General features: G+C 34.8%; 1 protein-coding gene across 7 annotated transcripts in view; it reads left to right on the plus strand.

The window, feature by feature from the left end:
• Positions 1 to 995: 995 nt before the first annotated feature.
• LOC141508112 (N-acetylated-alpha-linked acidic dipeptidase 2-like) overlaps positions 996 to 13,955 on the plus strand; it is a 112,004-nt gene continuing 99,044 nt past the window's right edge. Inside the window, exons 1-6 of one of the 7 annotated variants that reach the window (XM_074216433.1) lie at positions 996 to 1,406; positions 1,514 to 1,628; positions 1,705 to 1,847; positions 2,199 to 2,331; positions 7,879 to 8,012; positions 9,205 to 9,310. In XM_074216433.1, the coding sequence (XP_074072534.1) occupies positions 2,267 to 2,331; positions 7,879 to 8,012; positions 9,205 to 9,310 (305 nt within the window). In that variant the 5' untranslated portion in view covers positions 996 to 1,406; positions 1,514 to 1,628; positions 1,705 to 1,847; positions 2,199 to 2,266. Of the gene's footprint in view, positions 1,407 to 1,513; positions 1,629 to 1,704; positions 1,848 to 2,198; positions 2,332 to 7,813; positions 8,013 to 9,204; positions 9,311 to 13,955 lie in introns of those variants that run through there. The other 6 variants (XM_074216429.1, XM_074216430.1, XM_074216431.1 and 3 more) reach the window with 6 other exon arrangements.

Genomic DNA, 13,955 nt, shown 5'->3' on the forward strand with positions numbered 1-13,955 from the left:
AACATTGAATGTGTGTGTGTTCCATTTTCCCATCTGTGTGGATTTTAAACTCCCTAAAGACTGGTTTAACATCTTGTACATTGTATACATTAATAATACTTAGCACAAGTGCCTATTAGTAGATGCTAAATGGATCATTTTTTAAAAAAAATCCACTTGAAAATTAGAAAGTGTGTTAGATCATGAATTTTAAAGTCTTATTTCATAGATATGTTTGTATTCCAAATGGAAATTCTATTACTTCAATCCTTATTCAAATGTTTTTTGGTTTTTTTCCTATTTCTTCCCATCTCTCAGTGCAATTTTCTATGTCCATTGTTGATTAGAGGATTGTGACATCAGAAGGAAATCATCCAATCATGTCTTCTTTTTCTTTCTCTTTTTCTTAATATTTTTGCCAGTTCTCTCTCTCTGCTCTCTCCTCTCCCCCCTCTCTCTCTTTCTCTATCTATCCTCTCTCTCTCTTCTCTCTTCTCTCTCTCTTTCTCTCTCTATCCTCTCTCTCCTCTCTCTCTCTCTCTCTCTCTCTCTCTCTCTGTCTCTCTCTCCTCTCCTCTCCTCTCCTCTCCTCTCCTCTCCTCTCCTCTCCTCTCCTCTCCTCTCCTCTCCTCTCCTCTCCTCTCCTCTCCTCTCCTCTCCTCTCCTCTCCTCTCCTCTCCTCTCCTCTCCTCTCCTCCTCTCCTCTCCTCTCCTCTCCTCTCCTCTCCTCTCCTCTCCTCTCCTCTCCTCTCCTCTCCTCTCCTCTCCCTATCCTCTCCTCTCCCTCCTCCTCTCCTCTCCTCTCCTCTCCTCTCCTCTCCTCTCCTCTCTCCTCTCCTCTCCTCTCCTCTCCTCTCCTCTCCTCTCCCTCTCCTCTCCTCTCCTCTCCTCTCCTCTCCTCTCCTCTCCTCTCCTCTCCTCTCCTCTCCTCTCCTCTCCTCTCCTCTCCTCATCCTCTCCTCTCCTCTCCTCTCCTCTCCTCTCCTCTCCTCTCCTCTCCTCTCCTCTCCTCTCCTCTCCTCTCCTCTCCTCTCCTCTCCTCTCCTCTCCTCTCCTCTCCTCTTTTCTTCCTCTCCTCATGTCTATGATCCATAGACCGAAACTTACAAGGGACCTTAGGATTTAATTCAACTCTCATTTTTACAAATAAGTAAACTGATGTCTAGAAAATGAGGTGGCATGTTCAAGATTGGTCAAGCAGAGCTAAGATCAAATCCCAGATCCTTTTGACTCTAAAGCCAGAATTATTTTTTTCTGACTGAAATGCATTTTGGTTCAATTCTGTCTTTTACAGTACTAATAATGTAATATTTTATTTTTTTAATTTGAAACCCATATTTTCTTGCATTCTTTGGGATATGTAGTTATGATATAGAGCTAAGAAAAAGTGCAATAGAAATCTTTCTTTTTTAAAAAGAAATTTTCAGGTAAATAGAATTTTAAAAATTTCAAATTATATCCAGTAACTCAATATTACAATTTGGGATGATTAGGTCAGTAAATTGCCCTAATAGTGAATTTTTATTTTTCCTAGCAATGCCACCTTATGACATCATCCAGGGAGTATTCAGGTGACAACAGTCATCTGGAGGACAACAGCTTTAAAGACAACATGAAACTTGGACACTCTATAAATGACACTACAGCTGGTAAGCCTATATGTTTAACCTCCATCCCCATTATTTTATCTCTCATAACATCATCATTTCTTTTCTATGTCAACAGGAGTTTTTAAAGATAAATCTTTTCTAAAATCTTGTATTATCTATATACTGCATTTTGGAAGCATACAAAATTTTCCCATGAATTGAGAGAAGACTGTCTTCTTGAAGAGTTCTCTCTTCCAGCCTCTATGAGGAACAAAGCTGGTAGGTTATATCAACTTAATTTGAACTCTAGGGGTGAGAGGGAGAAAGGATGAGGGTTATATAATCTAATAATGGTGTAGGTAGGGAGCTCACTTGGAAAAGTAAAAACTTGAAAAGCTTTATTAAGTAAATTTCCCAGTGGTCAAACTTTCCAAACAACAGGGAGCTGATGGGGACAAATTGGTCTTTGAAGAGAATAAGGTTTGTTTTCCATAAATTAATAGAATTGGACTTTTGTTTTTAATAAGCAGAGCTTTGCAGGGTAAATTAGGTTTCTGTTGTGATATAAATAATTAGAAAGTACATATGAAAACAACTTTCCCTTACCAGTGGAATTGTAAATGTTTACAGTATTTGTGTTAGAAAAGGCCAAAGACTGACTGCCAGAAAATTGAAAACAGACCTGCTCTTTTTTTACCATGGATTGTGAAGGTACAGATTGCAGAAACTTTTTAATGAAACATCGGCATTTCACACATTTAAGGTAACAATCTGGGATAACTTGCAAAGGTTCATTTGGGAAACTGGAAAACCAAAGGCCATCTTAAATCCATTTTTAAGTGACCAGCTGTCAATTACTCATGGCAATATGAATGGAAATGGAGAGAAACAAATTAGATGAATAATTTAAAAATCATTTCATCCATGTTGTGCTCCATAACTTTCCTACCAAGACCTTCATAAATTCATATGCAAGTCCTACTTAGAGAAAATATGTCAAATTGGTAGAAGGCTTGGGCTTGGAATCAATAAGCTTGAAGAAGAGGGTAATCAGTTCTGATTTTTCTGATCTATGTGACCACAGATAGACAAACCATTCAACTTGCTTAAAACCTCATTTTTTTCCTCATCTGTAAAATGGAGAAGGATTCTCTAATTAGGGAGGGAGTGTGGTAAAATGGAAAGAACAGAACAACTTGGAGTCATAGGAGCTGAACTCTTCCCTGTCTAGTACAATGTTGGGGCAAAGAACTTAATCTCTCTGAGATGCAACTTCCTTAATTTTCTGTTAGATTTTGAATTAGATGGTCTTTCAGTTTTCTTCTAAATTAACTTTGTGATTATATGATCCCTAATGTCCTTTTCAGCTCTAAATTCACTATTCAAAACATAATATAAATTCATAACCTAAATAACTAAAATAATCTTTGAATACTCCACTCCTCCTTGTAAATTATTGGTGTTTAATAGATGTTAGAATACACACAAATATGCATATGTGTGAATGTACATGATGTCTCAAAAGTCTAAGCATACTTTAAGCTTTTATCGTCTTAAAGTACACTAAGACTTTTGGGACATTTTTTATACACATTCAAGCTTTTAGATGCTTCAAGTACACTAAAACTTTTAGAATACTGTGTGTATTCCATGTTAGAATTGCATGATATTGAGAAAATTGCTAATCTTGAAGTCAAGAGTACATGAATTCAAGTATTGATCTGATACTTAAAATTTGTCACAGCATGAGCATGTTCATTCTAATTGTTTCTCTCCACTGGATCTGTTTGCTCATTTTTTAAAATGTAGAAAACTATTTCTGTTACCTACTTTGAAGATTCTTACTGTTAAAAAAACTCTTTAAACTGTTTGTGTGTGTGTGTGTGTGTGTGTGTGTAGAGGAAGTTAAGAAATAATATATGGAAAACTGGGTTAGACCTATTATCTTCCATTAGAACATAAGCTTATTGAGAATACATATTCACATACATATATACATATACATATATATATATATATATACACAAACACCTAGGTGCCCATGTATATGTTACACATATATATGTAGATGCATGCAAATGCTGCAAGCATATTTCAGAGAGTGAAAGAGTTTGAGGCATAGAATTGTCAGCAGGTTATGACTTCAAAAGGCCTTGCCAGATTTTTATAGTCCCAATTTATTGAATCTTAAAAATTCAATGAAACAATAAACCTTTAAATCCAAAAGATAAAATGAAACTTAGACTGAAAAGAAAAGTTGAGAAAATGTAATTAGGCAATGTCCAGTAGTAGTGATTAACAAAGTACACAGGCATAACATTCACAGTTATAATAAAGGTAATAGGAACTGGACCTCTGATTTCATTGGTAGAGGGAACTTCTAATTTCAGTAGTAGAAGCAAATTCCTTCTACCATTAATTGGTTTGCACTGCTTTGTAACTTTGAATTACATTCATTTCCCTGGAGCAAAGAGATTATATGACTTGTCAATGTTACACAGTAATTATCAGAGATGGCTTGATGAACCCAATTCCTTTGAGGTTAACTCTCTAGCTATGAGACTACTGCCACCATACATTTAGTATTTATTTACTTATTTAGTGCTTTGAGAATTTTAAAATTTTGCTGAGAATCTTCAGTTTGGAAATATCCTCCTGAAAAGTACAAGTATTAAATCTTACTTCATAATGGAAAGAGTTTGTGATGTCTATTTTGGCTTCTTGGAGGTCTTTGTCTTTTTTTTTTTAGTTCTAGCCTTAGTTTCCTGATAAATAAGGATCCTGGGTAACTTGGTTTTGGATAAGTATTATCATAATAAATTGAATTCTTTAATGATGATGTCAATTATTTATATCCCATATTAATTTAACTATAAGATGTTTGCCAAGTTTCCTGTAGCACCTGACCTTACAGGTGATGTTAAAATAATATGGTACTTAGTTAATTTTATGAACAGGTTTCAAAATATTTGAGAATTTAGTATTGACAGCTAATCCTTTCTTAACATGCAAACTAAATAAGTACATTTTACATCCATACATATAAATTTATGAATTCTCTCTGCCTATTATCTGTGAGGAAAAAAAGATTGTCAATTTAATTTGAACTCTGAGTAGAGGGTAGGGGAAAAGCATGAGAGCTATAGAATCTAATAATGATGTAGATTTGAGGTCCTTGAGGGCAGAGATTTATTTTTTGCCTCTTTATCTTTCCAGTGTCTGGTACATAGTATTAATAAATATTTATTGACTAATTAATAATTAATATAATTGCCAGGTGCTTAGCAACTTTGGAGAAAAAGGATACACAAGTGTAAATTTTTTAATACAGTCTTAGGGTAATATTATTGGTTGCAACAAGCAGTCTATTGGGTGAGGGTGCTCAGTCATGTTTCTGATTTGGAATAATAAGGATAGGATTCCAGGTAATTTTTGTGGAGTATGTATTAATCTTAGTATCTTCAGGAGTTGCAAATACTGATCTGTTGCAGTGATTTTCTCTAATCCCATTCACTAGAGTAAATTCCATCAAAATATTAGTTGGACATTGGAATAGTGGATCTTCTTTCAGAGAAAATCAGTGGCTTATTCTGTTGTTGAATAAAATAGATCAAAGGTTTATTTATACAACTTTGTAGCTCCTTTGACCTCTAAAATTATTTTTTCTGGGGAGATATTTCCCCTAAACCTACTTCCTCCCCATCCACAAAGGACAGAAAGAGGTAAATAAGAACTATCACATATGCAAAACACCCTCAGAGATAGTCGAAACAAATATTTATTAAATACTTAAGCAACAGGAACTACCCTTAAGTTCTGAGAAGAGAGAACAAATAAATAACAAAGTACAAAAAAAGCTCACATTCAAATGAAGGAGAACCACATATTAATAACTAGATAAATATAAAATATAGACTAGATTATTGCTCAGATATTGGTTGGAATTTATGTTCTCTGAGGTTTTGATAGTGCTGAAATGTGAAAGTGATTCCATAACTGAATACTCTCACTTTGTTGTTAAAATTTTAGATTCTAAGAGAAGTACCTAGAAGGCGCCACTGAATTCCCTCAGCATTAGGCATAATCAGTCAATAAACAATATGCCAGGCATTGTGTTGACTACTGGGAATACAAAGGAAGTCAAAAAGATAGTCCTCAAGGGGCTCACATCATAAAGGAGACAATATACAAGTAAAAATATGCCACCAACATAATATACACAGGATAAATAGGAAATAACAGAGGGAAGACACTAAACTTAGAAATCATTATACTGATTTTTGTCTTGGTTGTCCATTGAAAGTACAGTAAAAGTGTTCTAGACGTAGTTATTTTTTGGTGGTAGGTAAACAACATGGATCATTAAATTTTGTTTTTGGAAACTTTTGATGAGGTTTGACAATCTTAAATAATTTAAAAGAAAATCTATAAATGCCATCCATTCTTCTGCTGTACTTATCTTTATTTTTTTTTTTTGCCTTTCTATTTTTTTTCCCACGGGAAAAAATAATCAAGTAAATATACTATGACTATTGGAAAAGGTGTGTCACTCACCTCTCTTGAAGTTCAAGTCATCAACTCCTTGACTTCCCAACTAAAACATCTCTCCCTGGCAAATACTTACCTAATATGTAGTGTTCTCCTAAAGTATGTCCTATGGGACAGTCTGCCACTTGTTTTGGAACAGTCTGTTATCTAAGAATTATTTTTATATTTTTAAATGATTAAATACTATTTTATGATTTATGAAAATTATATGAAATTCAAATTTCAATTCCATAAAAAAGGTTTTATTGGATCATTGCCACACTCATTTGTTTTAAGCTTCTTGAGGGCAGGGACTATCTTGCTTTTGTATTTGTATTCTTGGTGTTTAGCACATTATTAAATATATTTTTTCATTTTTCATTTTCATAAGCATATTCATTTCATTTTCATTCATTCATTCAGAAAGTTGAGGATTTATGAATATCAGGATTATAGGATTTAGATCTGGAAAAATACTTTAGATATCATTCATACCCAATTCCGTCATTTTATAAATGAAAATAAACGCAAGTAAAATTCTTTCCTGCTTCTGGACATGAGTTATTGTGGGTAAGATCATTTAAGGTGTGTGATTGTTGAAGTGGGGGTGGCAGCTAGGTAGAAATGACACAAGAAGGCCTTATACATTGTATCTGGTGATTTAAGGATTAAATGTCACCTAGATAAATTTCCAAGATCAGCCCTTTCTAAGTAAGGGGAGTTTATAAAAGTTTGTGGAACTGAACTGAGGAGCAGTGGCAGCAAAATAAGTTTTACATGACCTTGTGATACTTAGATTTCCAGAAACTTGTCATTTACCTAACAGCTTTCAAAGTAATCTTTTCTATGTCCTCAAACAACCTTCTTCTAAAATGAATTAAAAATTTAAATTGGGAAGTAGCCAATCCATAATGGTGCCTTCCAATCACAAAACTGGTGCTGGAAATGAAAGTGGATGAATATTAGAATATTAGAAGGTGACATTTAAAAAGAGATTTTTATATTTACAAACCCTTCACATTTATTTCATTTGAGTCTTAGGAATAGTTTTATGAGGTTGATGCAAATATGGAAACCTACTCAAAGAGATGAAACAGACTTCATAGGTTTTCTGGTCCAACTTCGACGTCTCTATTTGTCCATATAGTGACAGTGTGGGAGAGCGGAGTTTAGATCCTGGAACAGCAAATGCTGCCCTTTTTATTGCCTCCTGATGTGACCTGGCTACTAAGTATCACAGTCAGAATGACATAGCTTGGGTTTGTTGTTGACTAATTTTTTTTTTAACTCTATAGCCTGTGCCTCATCATTCTCCACTACTAAGAAATAAAGGGGACAACAAAATTCACTAATCCTGTGGTCGATGGATCTAGGGGCCAATGAGGACGAGGTGCCAAGCAAGGCGGGACCAGACTTTATCCCGAAGCCTCCCACTCTTCCTTGGCCCAGTCACTCTCATTTGGCGTCTCTGTGGTTAGGGGAGCCTGAGGAGTTCACAGTGGGGTCAACAGAGTGGAATGCTCTCGTTGCAGATCCAAAAACTATGTGCTCTCTTTCCAGTTCTAGTTTTCCTTTCTCATTGGCTGGGCTTTCTGGCCTTGGGGGAATATCTAGAATTTTGTTTATTTGGCGAGGGAGTGGGGGTGGGAGCTGTTGGGGAGAGAAGCGCCGCCCCATAAGATCTCCAAAGTCTCTTCAGCTCCCTTCGGTCATTTTAGTGCTTGGTGATTCCCGAGACTGCTTTCTGAACTAAAGGAATAGCCTTGTCTGCTCTAATGCACAGCGAGGATAGCCACACGGTCCCGCGGAGAGAAAAGCGCCGAGCAAATAGAGTCATGGCTAATGAGAAGAACAGTCTATTCGGTGGGATATATTTGATTGCTACACTGATGTTTTTCGCGTTCGGATTTATGGTGGGTAAGTATGTGCCCCTTCCCTCCCCCAGCCAACCCATCCCTATTCCAAGCTCCACCTTGGCTGGCCCTGAAAGACTCTTTTTGTTGGGGGCTTCGAATAGGACTCGCTTAGAATCCTTAGAATCCTTCTCCTCATATTCTACTTCTCTTTTGTCCCCCTAAAGAAATAGTATCAAGTATGGGAAGGATCTGAACTAGAGGGATTTCTAACCCAGATTTTTTTTTCCATTTTCCTTTTCCTATAGTTTAGAGATGGGAAGGTCCAAGTGGGAGAGAGGCAATTTCTTTTTTGTGCTTTTCAGAAAACACAGTAGAGTCAGGGCTGATTGTTAATTTAGGGTTAATTGTAAATTAGTCTTTAAGTCAAAACTAATTTCACATTTTGGTGATCAATTCTTATGGATGCCTGGAAGTTTCGTTTCAGGAAGCAATTGTCAATTGCTGGGGATAGAGGAGGGGTGGGGGGAGTGGAGGAAAGGAAGGATTTGAAATCTCAATTCTAGCCCAAGTAGCATCTGGAAAGTCACTGGTATAGAAGATGTTACAAAGATGATAACAACATTAAGTTAAAGGAACAGTGAAGTATCCAGGAATTCTTGATTCATACCTGCAATGTGAACCCTAAGCCAGGAATAAGACTGAGTTGGTCAGAAGGTGCAACCCTGAATTGGTAGAGGGAGTTTGCTAATCAGTAATAGTTCCCTATACCAGTGTAATTACAGGTCCATCTCCTATCTCTAACATTATGATATATTTTATTCTTAGCTTGATCTGTTTTTAATCAATTCAGCACAGATTTGTTGTCTGTTACTGCATGCGTGTTAGTATTTTTCTAGGAGTCTAAACTGTTACAATCCTACCATAGTGTTGAGGGATTTCATTTGCCCTTAACAGTCAGGGATCACTTTTCAGTGGTTTGAAAAAAGAATTTCCCAGGATTAGGAAGGTTACATCACCAGTAATAAATCAGAAACAAATACTGTTCAGCTCTAGTAGTAACCCTTAGGTCCTTGGGACTTAAATCAATTCAGAAATGGATTAAAATATCTGACATAACTACCAAATTTGCATGTATTTGTTAGAAAAAGGTTCCTTTTCAAGGAGCAAGTCAGTTCTCCAGCTCTTCCAGTTGTTAATATAAATTCTAGCTGGTAGTTTTTAAGGTAGTATTAAGTTGTGGCTCTGTTTTTCAGCCTGGTTTACTAAACCTGAAAAATACACTCCATTACCTATTTACCTAAATGAAAGGTGGAAACTGGTATCTGAAATGAAGGCAGAAAATATTAGACAGTTTCTCCGGTAAGTCTATTTTTTGTTTTCTATTTTTTATCCTTAAAAGAAAATGTATCAGAAGCTCCCAAAGTGACACTGGAAACATACTATAATTTCTTCTTTAGCAAAGTGGTGCTAGATTTGGAATTACATGACCCAGTTTTTGGCTCTCGTCAGCTGGTGACCATGTGCAAGCTATGTGACTGAGCCATGGGCAAGTTACATGATCGTTTTAGGACTTATTTTTCTCATCTATAAAATGGGATTCTTGGGGTATTTACCTAAAGGACCAAAGATTTAGAACTGGAATACCTTAAAATCCATCTAGTTCAGTTCCCTCCCTTTTCTAGATAAGAATACTCAAGTTAAGTGATTTATCCAAAGTGACATGAGTGACAATGCAAGGTTTTTAGATTCCAGCGCTGGTAATCTTCTCCCTGCATCACTACTGTGACTATCAAGATCATTAGGGACAAAATGAGATGTATGTAAAATACTTTACAAACATTAAAACAGTTATTAATAGTTGTAGTATGTCTGAGGATTTTTCTTTTCTTGATTTACTTAGTAGGTTATAGAAGTCAAAGACTTTGCTACTATAGTAAATGGTTAATCTATTTGAATAACTGCAAAAGTTTTACCAGGTCTTCCCTCCCCCCATCTTCCAGTGGAAGCATGAACCTTACTTTTTTTTAAGGCAAAGTCTCACCTAATTGAGCTACAAACATATTAACTTAGCTTTCTTAACAGGTCAATGATATATCTTCTCTTTTAACTTTCCCTCTTATAATTGATTCACTATTTCATCATTAAGGACCACTAGAATTATAGTATATAGTTAATGAAACTGATTAGAAAGGAAGACAAAGGGGGTAATTTGATTGGATTTCTTTCATGTAACAAACTGAATCCTTAATTTGTAGATAGGAAAGAGTGTTATTCACAAGGTGGGAACATAGATTGCTTTGTGCAAACCCATGATTATTATCGGATAGTGATAGAGGGTATCCAGATTTGACTAAGGGTCAAATTGAATGCCCATTGTTTTCTGTTATGAAAAATAGAGATATTTTAACCAACAATATAGTTATTTCTATTATTCATTTTAAGGAGATTACTTTAACTTCTTTTTTTATTAAGCTTTTTTGTTCTTTTGTCCTTTAAGAATAATACAGATGGAAGCTGGTTCGTCATGACTATCTTCATGTGATCGAATTTAATGAGGCTGGATATAATATCGATTGGATTTGTTAGATTTAATTATTAATAAATTAGGACCTTAAATGGCTTTTGAATAATAAAGAAAAATTCTCAATTGGGTCTTATATGTGGCATTGCAAATGAGCAAGCAATTTATTTTTAGTGTGCTACTTGGGTATACATACTATGTACACTTGGTTATACATAGGCATATATGCATATATGTATACATATATATAAACTTTTAAATAATTTTTTCACTAACTTAGTAGTCTTTGGGGTATGATTTATAGCCATAGCAAACTATGGGCAATTTTATTTAATTTCCTTAATGAGTTATAATCTTGACTACAAAGATTATATCCCTAGCTTCTAGCATTTATACTTTGTATGAGGGAGACAATCAATAAAAGGTTAAATTGAAATGATCTTAACTTCTTTTACTAAATCACAACTCTCAATTATTTCTGAGTAAACAGCTGTTATGATATTTTTTCATCCTGATTATGTACTAAATAAACATTTATGTGGCCTATCTGTGGCTAATATTAGAATATCTAAAGGAAAATTTGAAGAATAATTAAGAGCTATAACCTGTAGATTTGGGAAAATCACTGCACAAATATAGTATCTCTGTATCCTTAGAATTTTTTATATTTAGTTTGTTTTAAATATGCTAAATACTTTCTGCAGAATTTTAATAACTCAAGATAATTTGAAAACAGCATAGGTTGTGGAATTCAACAGGCTCCTCATCTCTACATGACAACCCTTTTCATTATTTCTGATAATGTTTTCACATTAACCACAGTGGCTTTTCCAGACCTTCTGTTTACTTGTCTTTCTTCCATACCAGTCCCACCTCATTTCTTTTACTTAGCAGATTGAGACCATCAGTACTGAGTTTTCCTGCACTCCTTCCACACCTTGAAACTTGTTTGCACACAGTTGTCTTCCTCTGTGAGAATTTTGGACAATTAAGTTCATTTCACTTTCTTGCTTTTTAATTCTTCTATTTACTTTTTATATTAGTTCTACATATTTTGCTACATTTTCTACTTCTATTCCCAAGCTGCAGGTTGTTCCTAGAAGAAGTCACCAAATTGACTTGTCAGTGCCATTACAAAGTCATGTGATTTACTGGATTCCTCTGGTTGCATAGCCTATGCTAATTCTTTTTATTTAAATACATATACTTATACATATACATATATACGTATATCTATCTATCTAAATTTATATAGCACAGCATCAGGCAAAAAGTGTATACTCAGTAAATGCTTGTGGGTTGACTATTTCTCTCTTGGAGAATGGTTCATATTTGTATATATATTTGAATCTTGTCAAGACCCTATGTATATTGGATTATCAAATTTTTATTAGTTCTGTTTGGTGCAAATATTTTCCTTTTCTAATTTTACCTTTGATGATGTTATTCATGCAAAGGTTTTGAAATTTTTTAAATTTTGTATCCATCTCTGTACTTTCATCTCATGCTTTTTGCATTAAGCATTCCATACTTTCTTTTCTCTCCTCAAAGTCCTAACTCCACCCACCACCCTTCTTTAAACAGATAAATCCCATTTTAAATTTTTTTTGAGAATATTGATACCATGTGTTGAGTTCCTTCATCTTCCATTCTTGATACCTCAAAATATTTTATTAGTCTCAGAGTTTGGAATACCATTCCTATTGGTTATGACTAATGTGCATAGTCCCCTAACCCATTTATTTCTGTCTTTAATGGGATTGTGTCACACTATCATTCATTTTTTTCTGTCTCCCTTCTTTGATGTTTGTAAGCATTCTTGATTCTTCTTAAGTGAAGAAAAAACTGTCTTTCCCTGACCCAACTATTCCCTCAAATCATCCTCCTTTGTCTCTCAACTTCATTACTAAAATTTTAGAATAGTCTATACTTGATAGTTCCACTTACCTTTACTCAGTCTGTTGGAATAGGGATATCAAACAGGCTGGCTCCACTGCACCTGTAGCACTAGAATAGCAGGAATCTGATTAAAATGTAATTGGGTAATTTTAGACTGAATAAAAATTTAATATGTCATAGATGATGTTGATATATAGTTTTCTAAGTTAAGATGTGGTCTGCAGGGATACATACATATGTATGTGTGTATATATATATATATATATATATATATATGGTTTAATGACTCTATTTTTCTTGTTTTATACTGCTGCCTTAGAATATGATTTGCAACACCTCTGTCCAATTAAAACTAAATATTTGAAGCTTACTTATAACTTCTTGTTAAGATCTTGGCTTTTTTTTGCTTAGTCTTTTTTCTAGACCTTTCCATAGCATCCCAATGCTGATTGTTCCTTCCTCTCTAATATTTTCTTATATTATATTTTTCTCCTGTTCTACTTGCTTAAACTACTCCTTCACATCCATGGAATCATTTCATTTCTATTGTCTCTCAAGTTGCTGCAGTTTTCTACCTTTATATATTCTCTCTCCATGATCTCATTTACTCTAATATATTTTTCCCATCACAGTACAGATGACTCTCAAAGCTATATATCCAGTCTTGTTATCCCCTATATTCTAATCCTATAAACCTAACCTTCCAGTGAATATATCCAGTCAGATGTTCTATTAGAACCTGAAATTGATCTCATCACCTCCTTTCCCTGAACAATACAATTTCAACAAACCTGTTCCTTTACCCTATTTCTATTGTTGTTGATGACTCTCTGTCCCCCAGTCTTAAAACCTCATCCTTCTCCTCTTGATGGAGCATTCTTCTCATTTTGGCCCTACTTAGGTTGATTCTGATAATATCATGTCATATGCTGCTGTCGTAAAGGATGGTCATCAATTTTTCTTGCCAAGACTCAGGCTTACAAGACATCCTAACAATGTTTCTAGAATAACTTTCTAGAATAATTAATATAGGTCCTGTAACCCACCCCAGAGAAAGAGGTAAGAGAGTCTCTTACTTCACTACCCAATTCCTCTACCTTGATGGGGATATTAATGGAGAATAAGAACAGAAGATCACTCACTATTAAGACTGCCTCCTAGTTTATTTTATTTTAGTTTAGAAATAGATGCATTTGATGATTCTCCAGAAGATGGTATTAGTTTTTGAGTACCTAGACAAGGAGAGACTAATATTATTAAAGCTCTTTCAGCCCTTTAGTTTGAATGATTGCAAGTTATTGAACTGCAAGCTCATTGAGTCAGTCATGCGATATGGCAGCTAAAAATTGGTAATTAAGTCTTGGGTTACATTTAGGAAGCATCCCAGGATATAGAGATTATAATCTCACTATATTCTTCCCTCAAAGTTGATGTGGGATAGTGTATTGAATTATGGATGATTTAAGAAGGTTGTTAAGAAATGTCAGGAAGAGGCCAACTGATATAATGAAGGGTCTTGAACCTTGTTTATGTAAAGGAACTCCATATATTTAACCTAGAGCAGAGAACATGCCAAGTGACATA

This window comes from Macrotis lagotis, chromosome 1 (assembly GCF_037893015.1).
Source record: "Macrotis lagotis isolate mMagLag1 chromosome 1, bilby.v1.9.chrom.fasta, whole genome shotgun sequence".
NCBI lineage: Eukaryota > Metazoa > Chordata > Mammalia > Peramelemorphia > Peramelidae > Macrotis > Macrotis lagotis.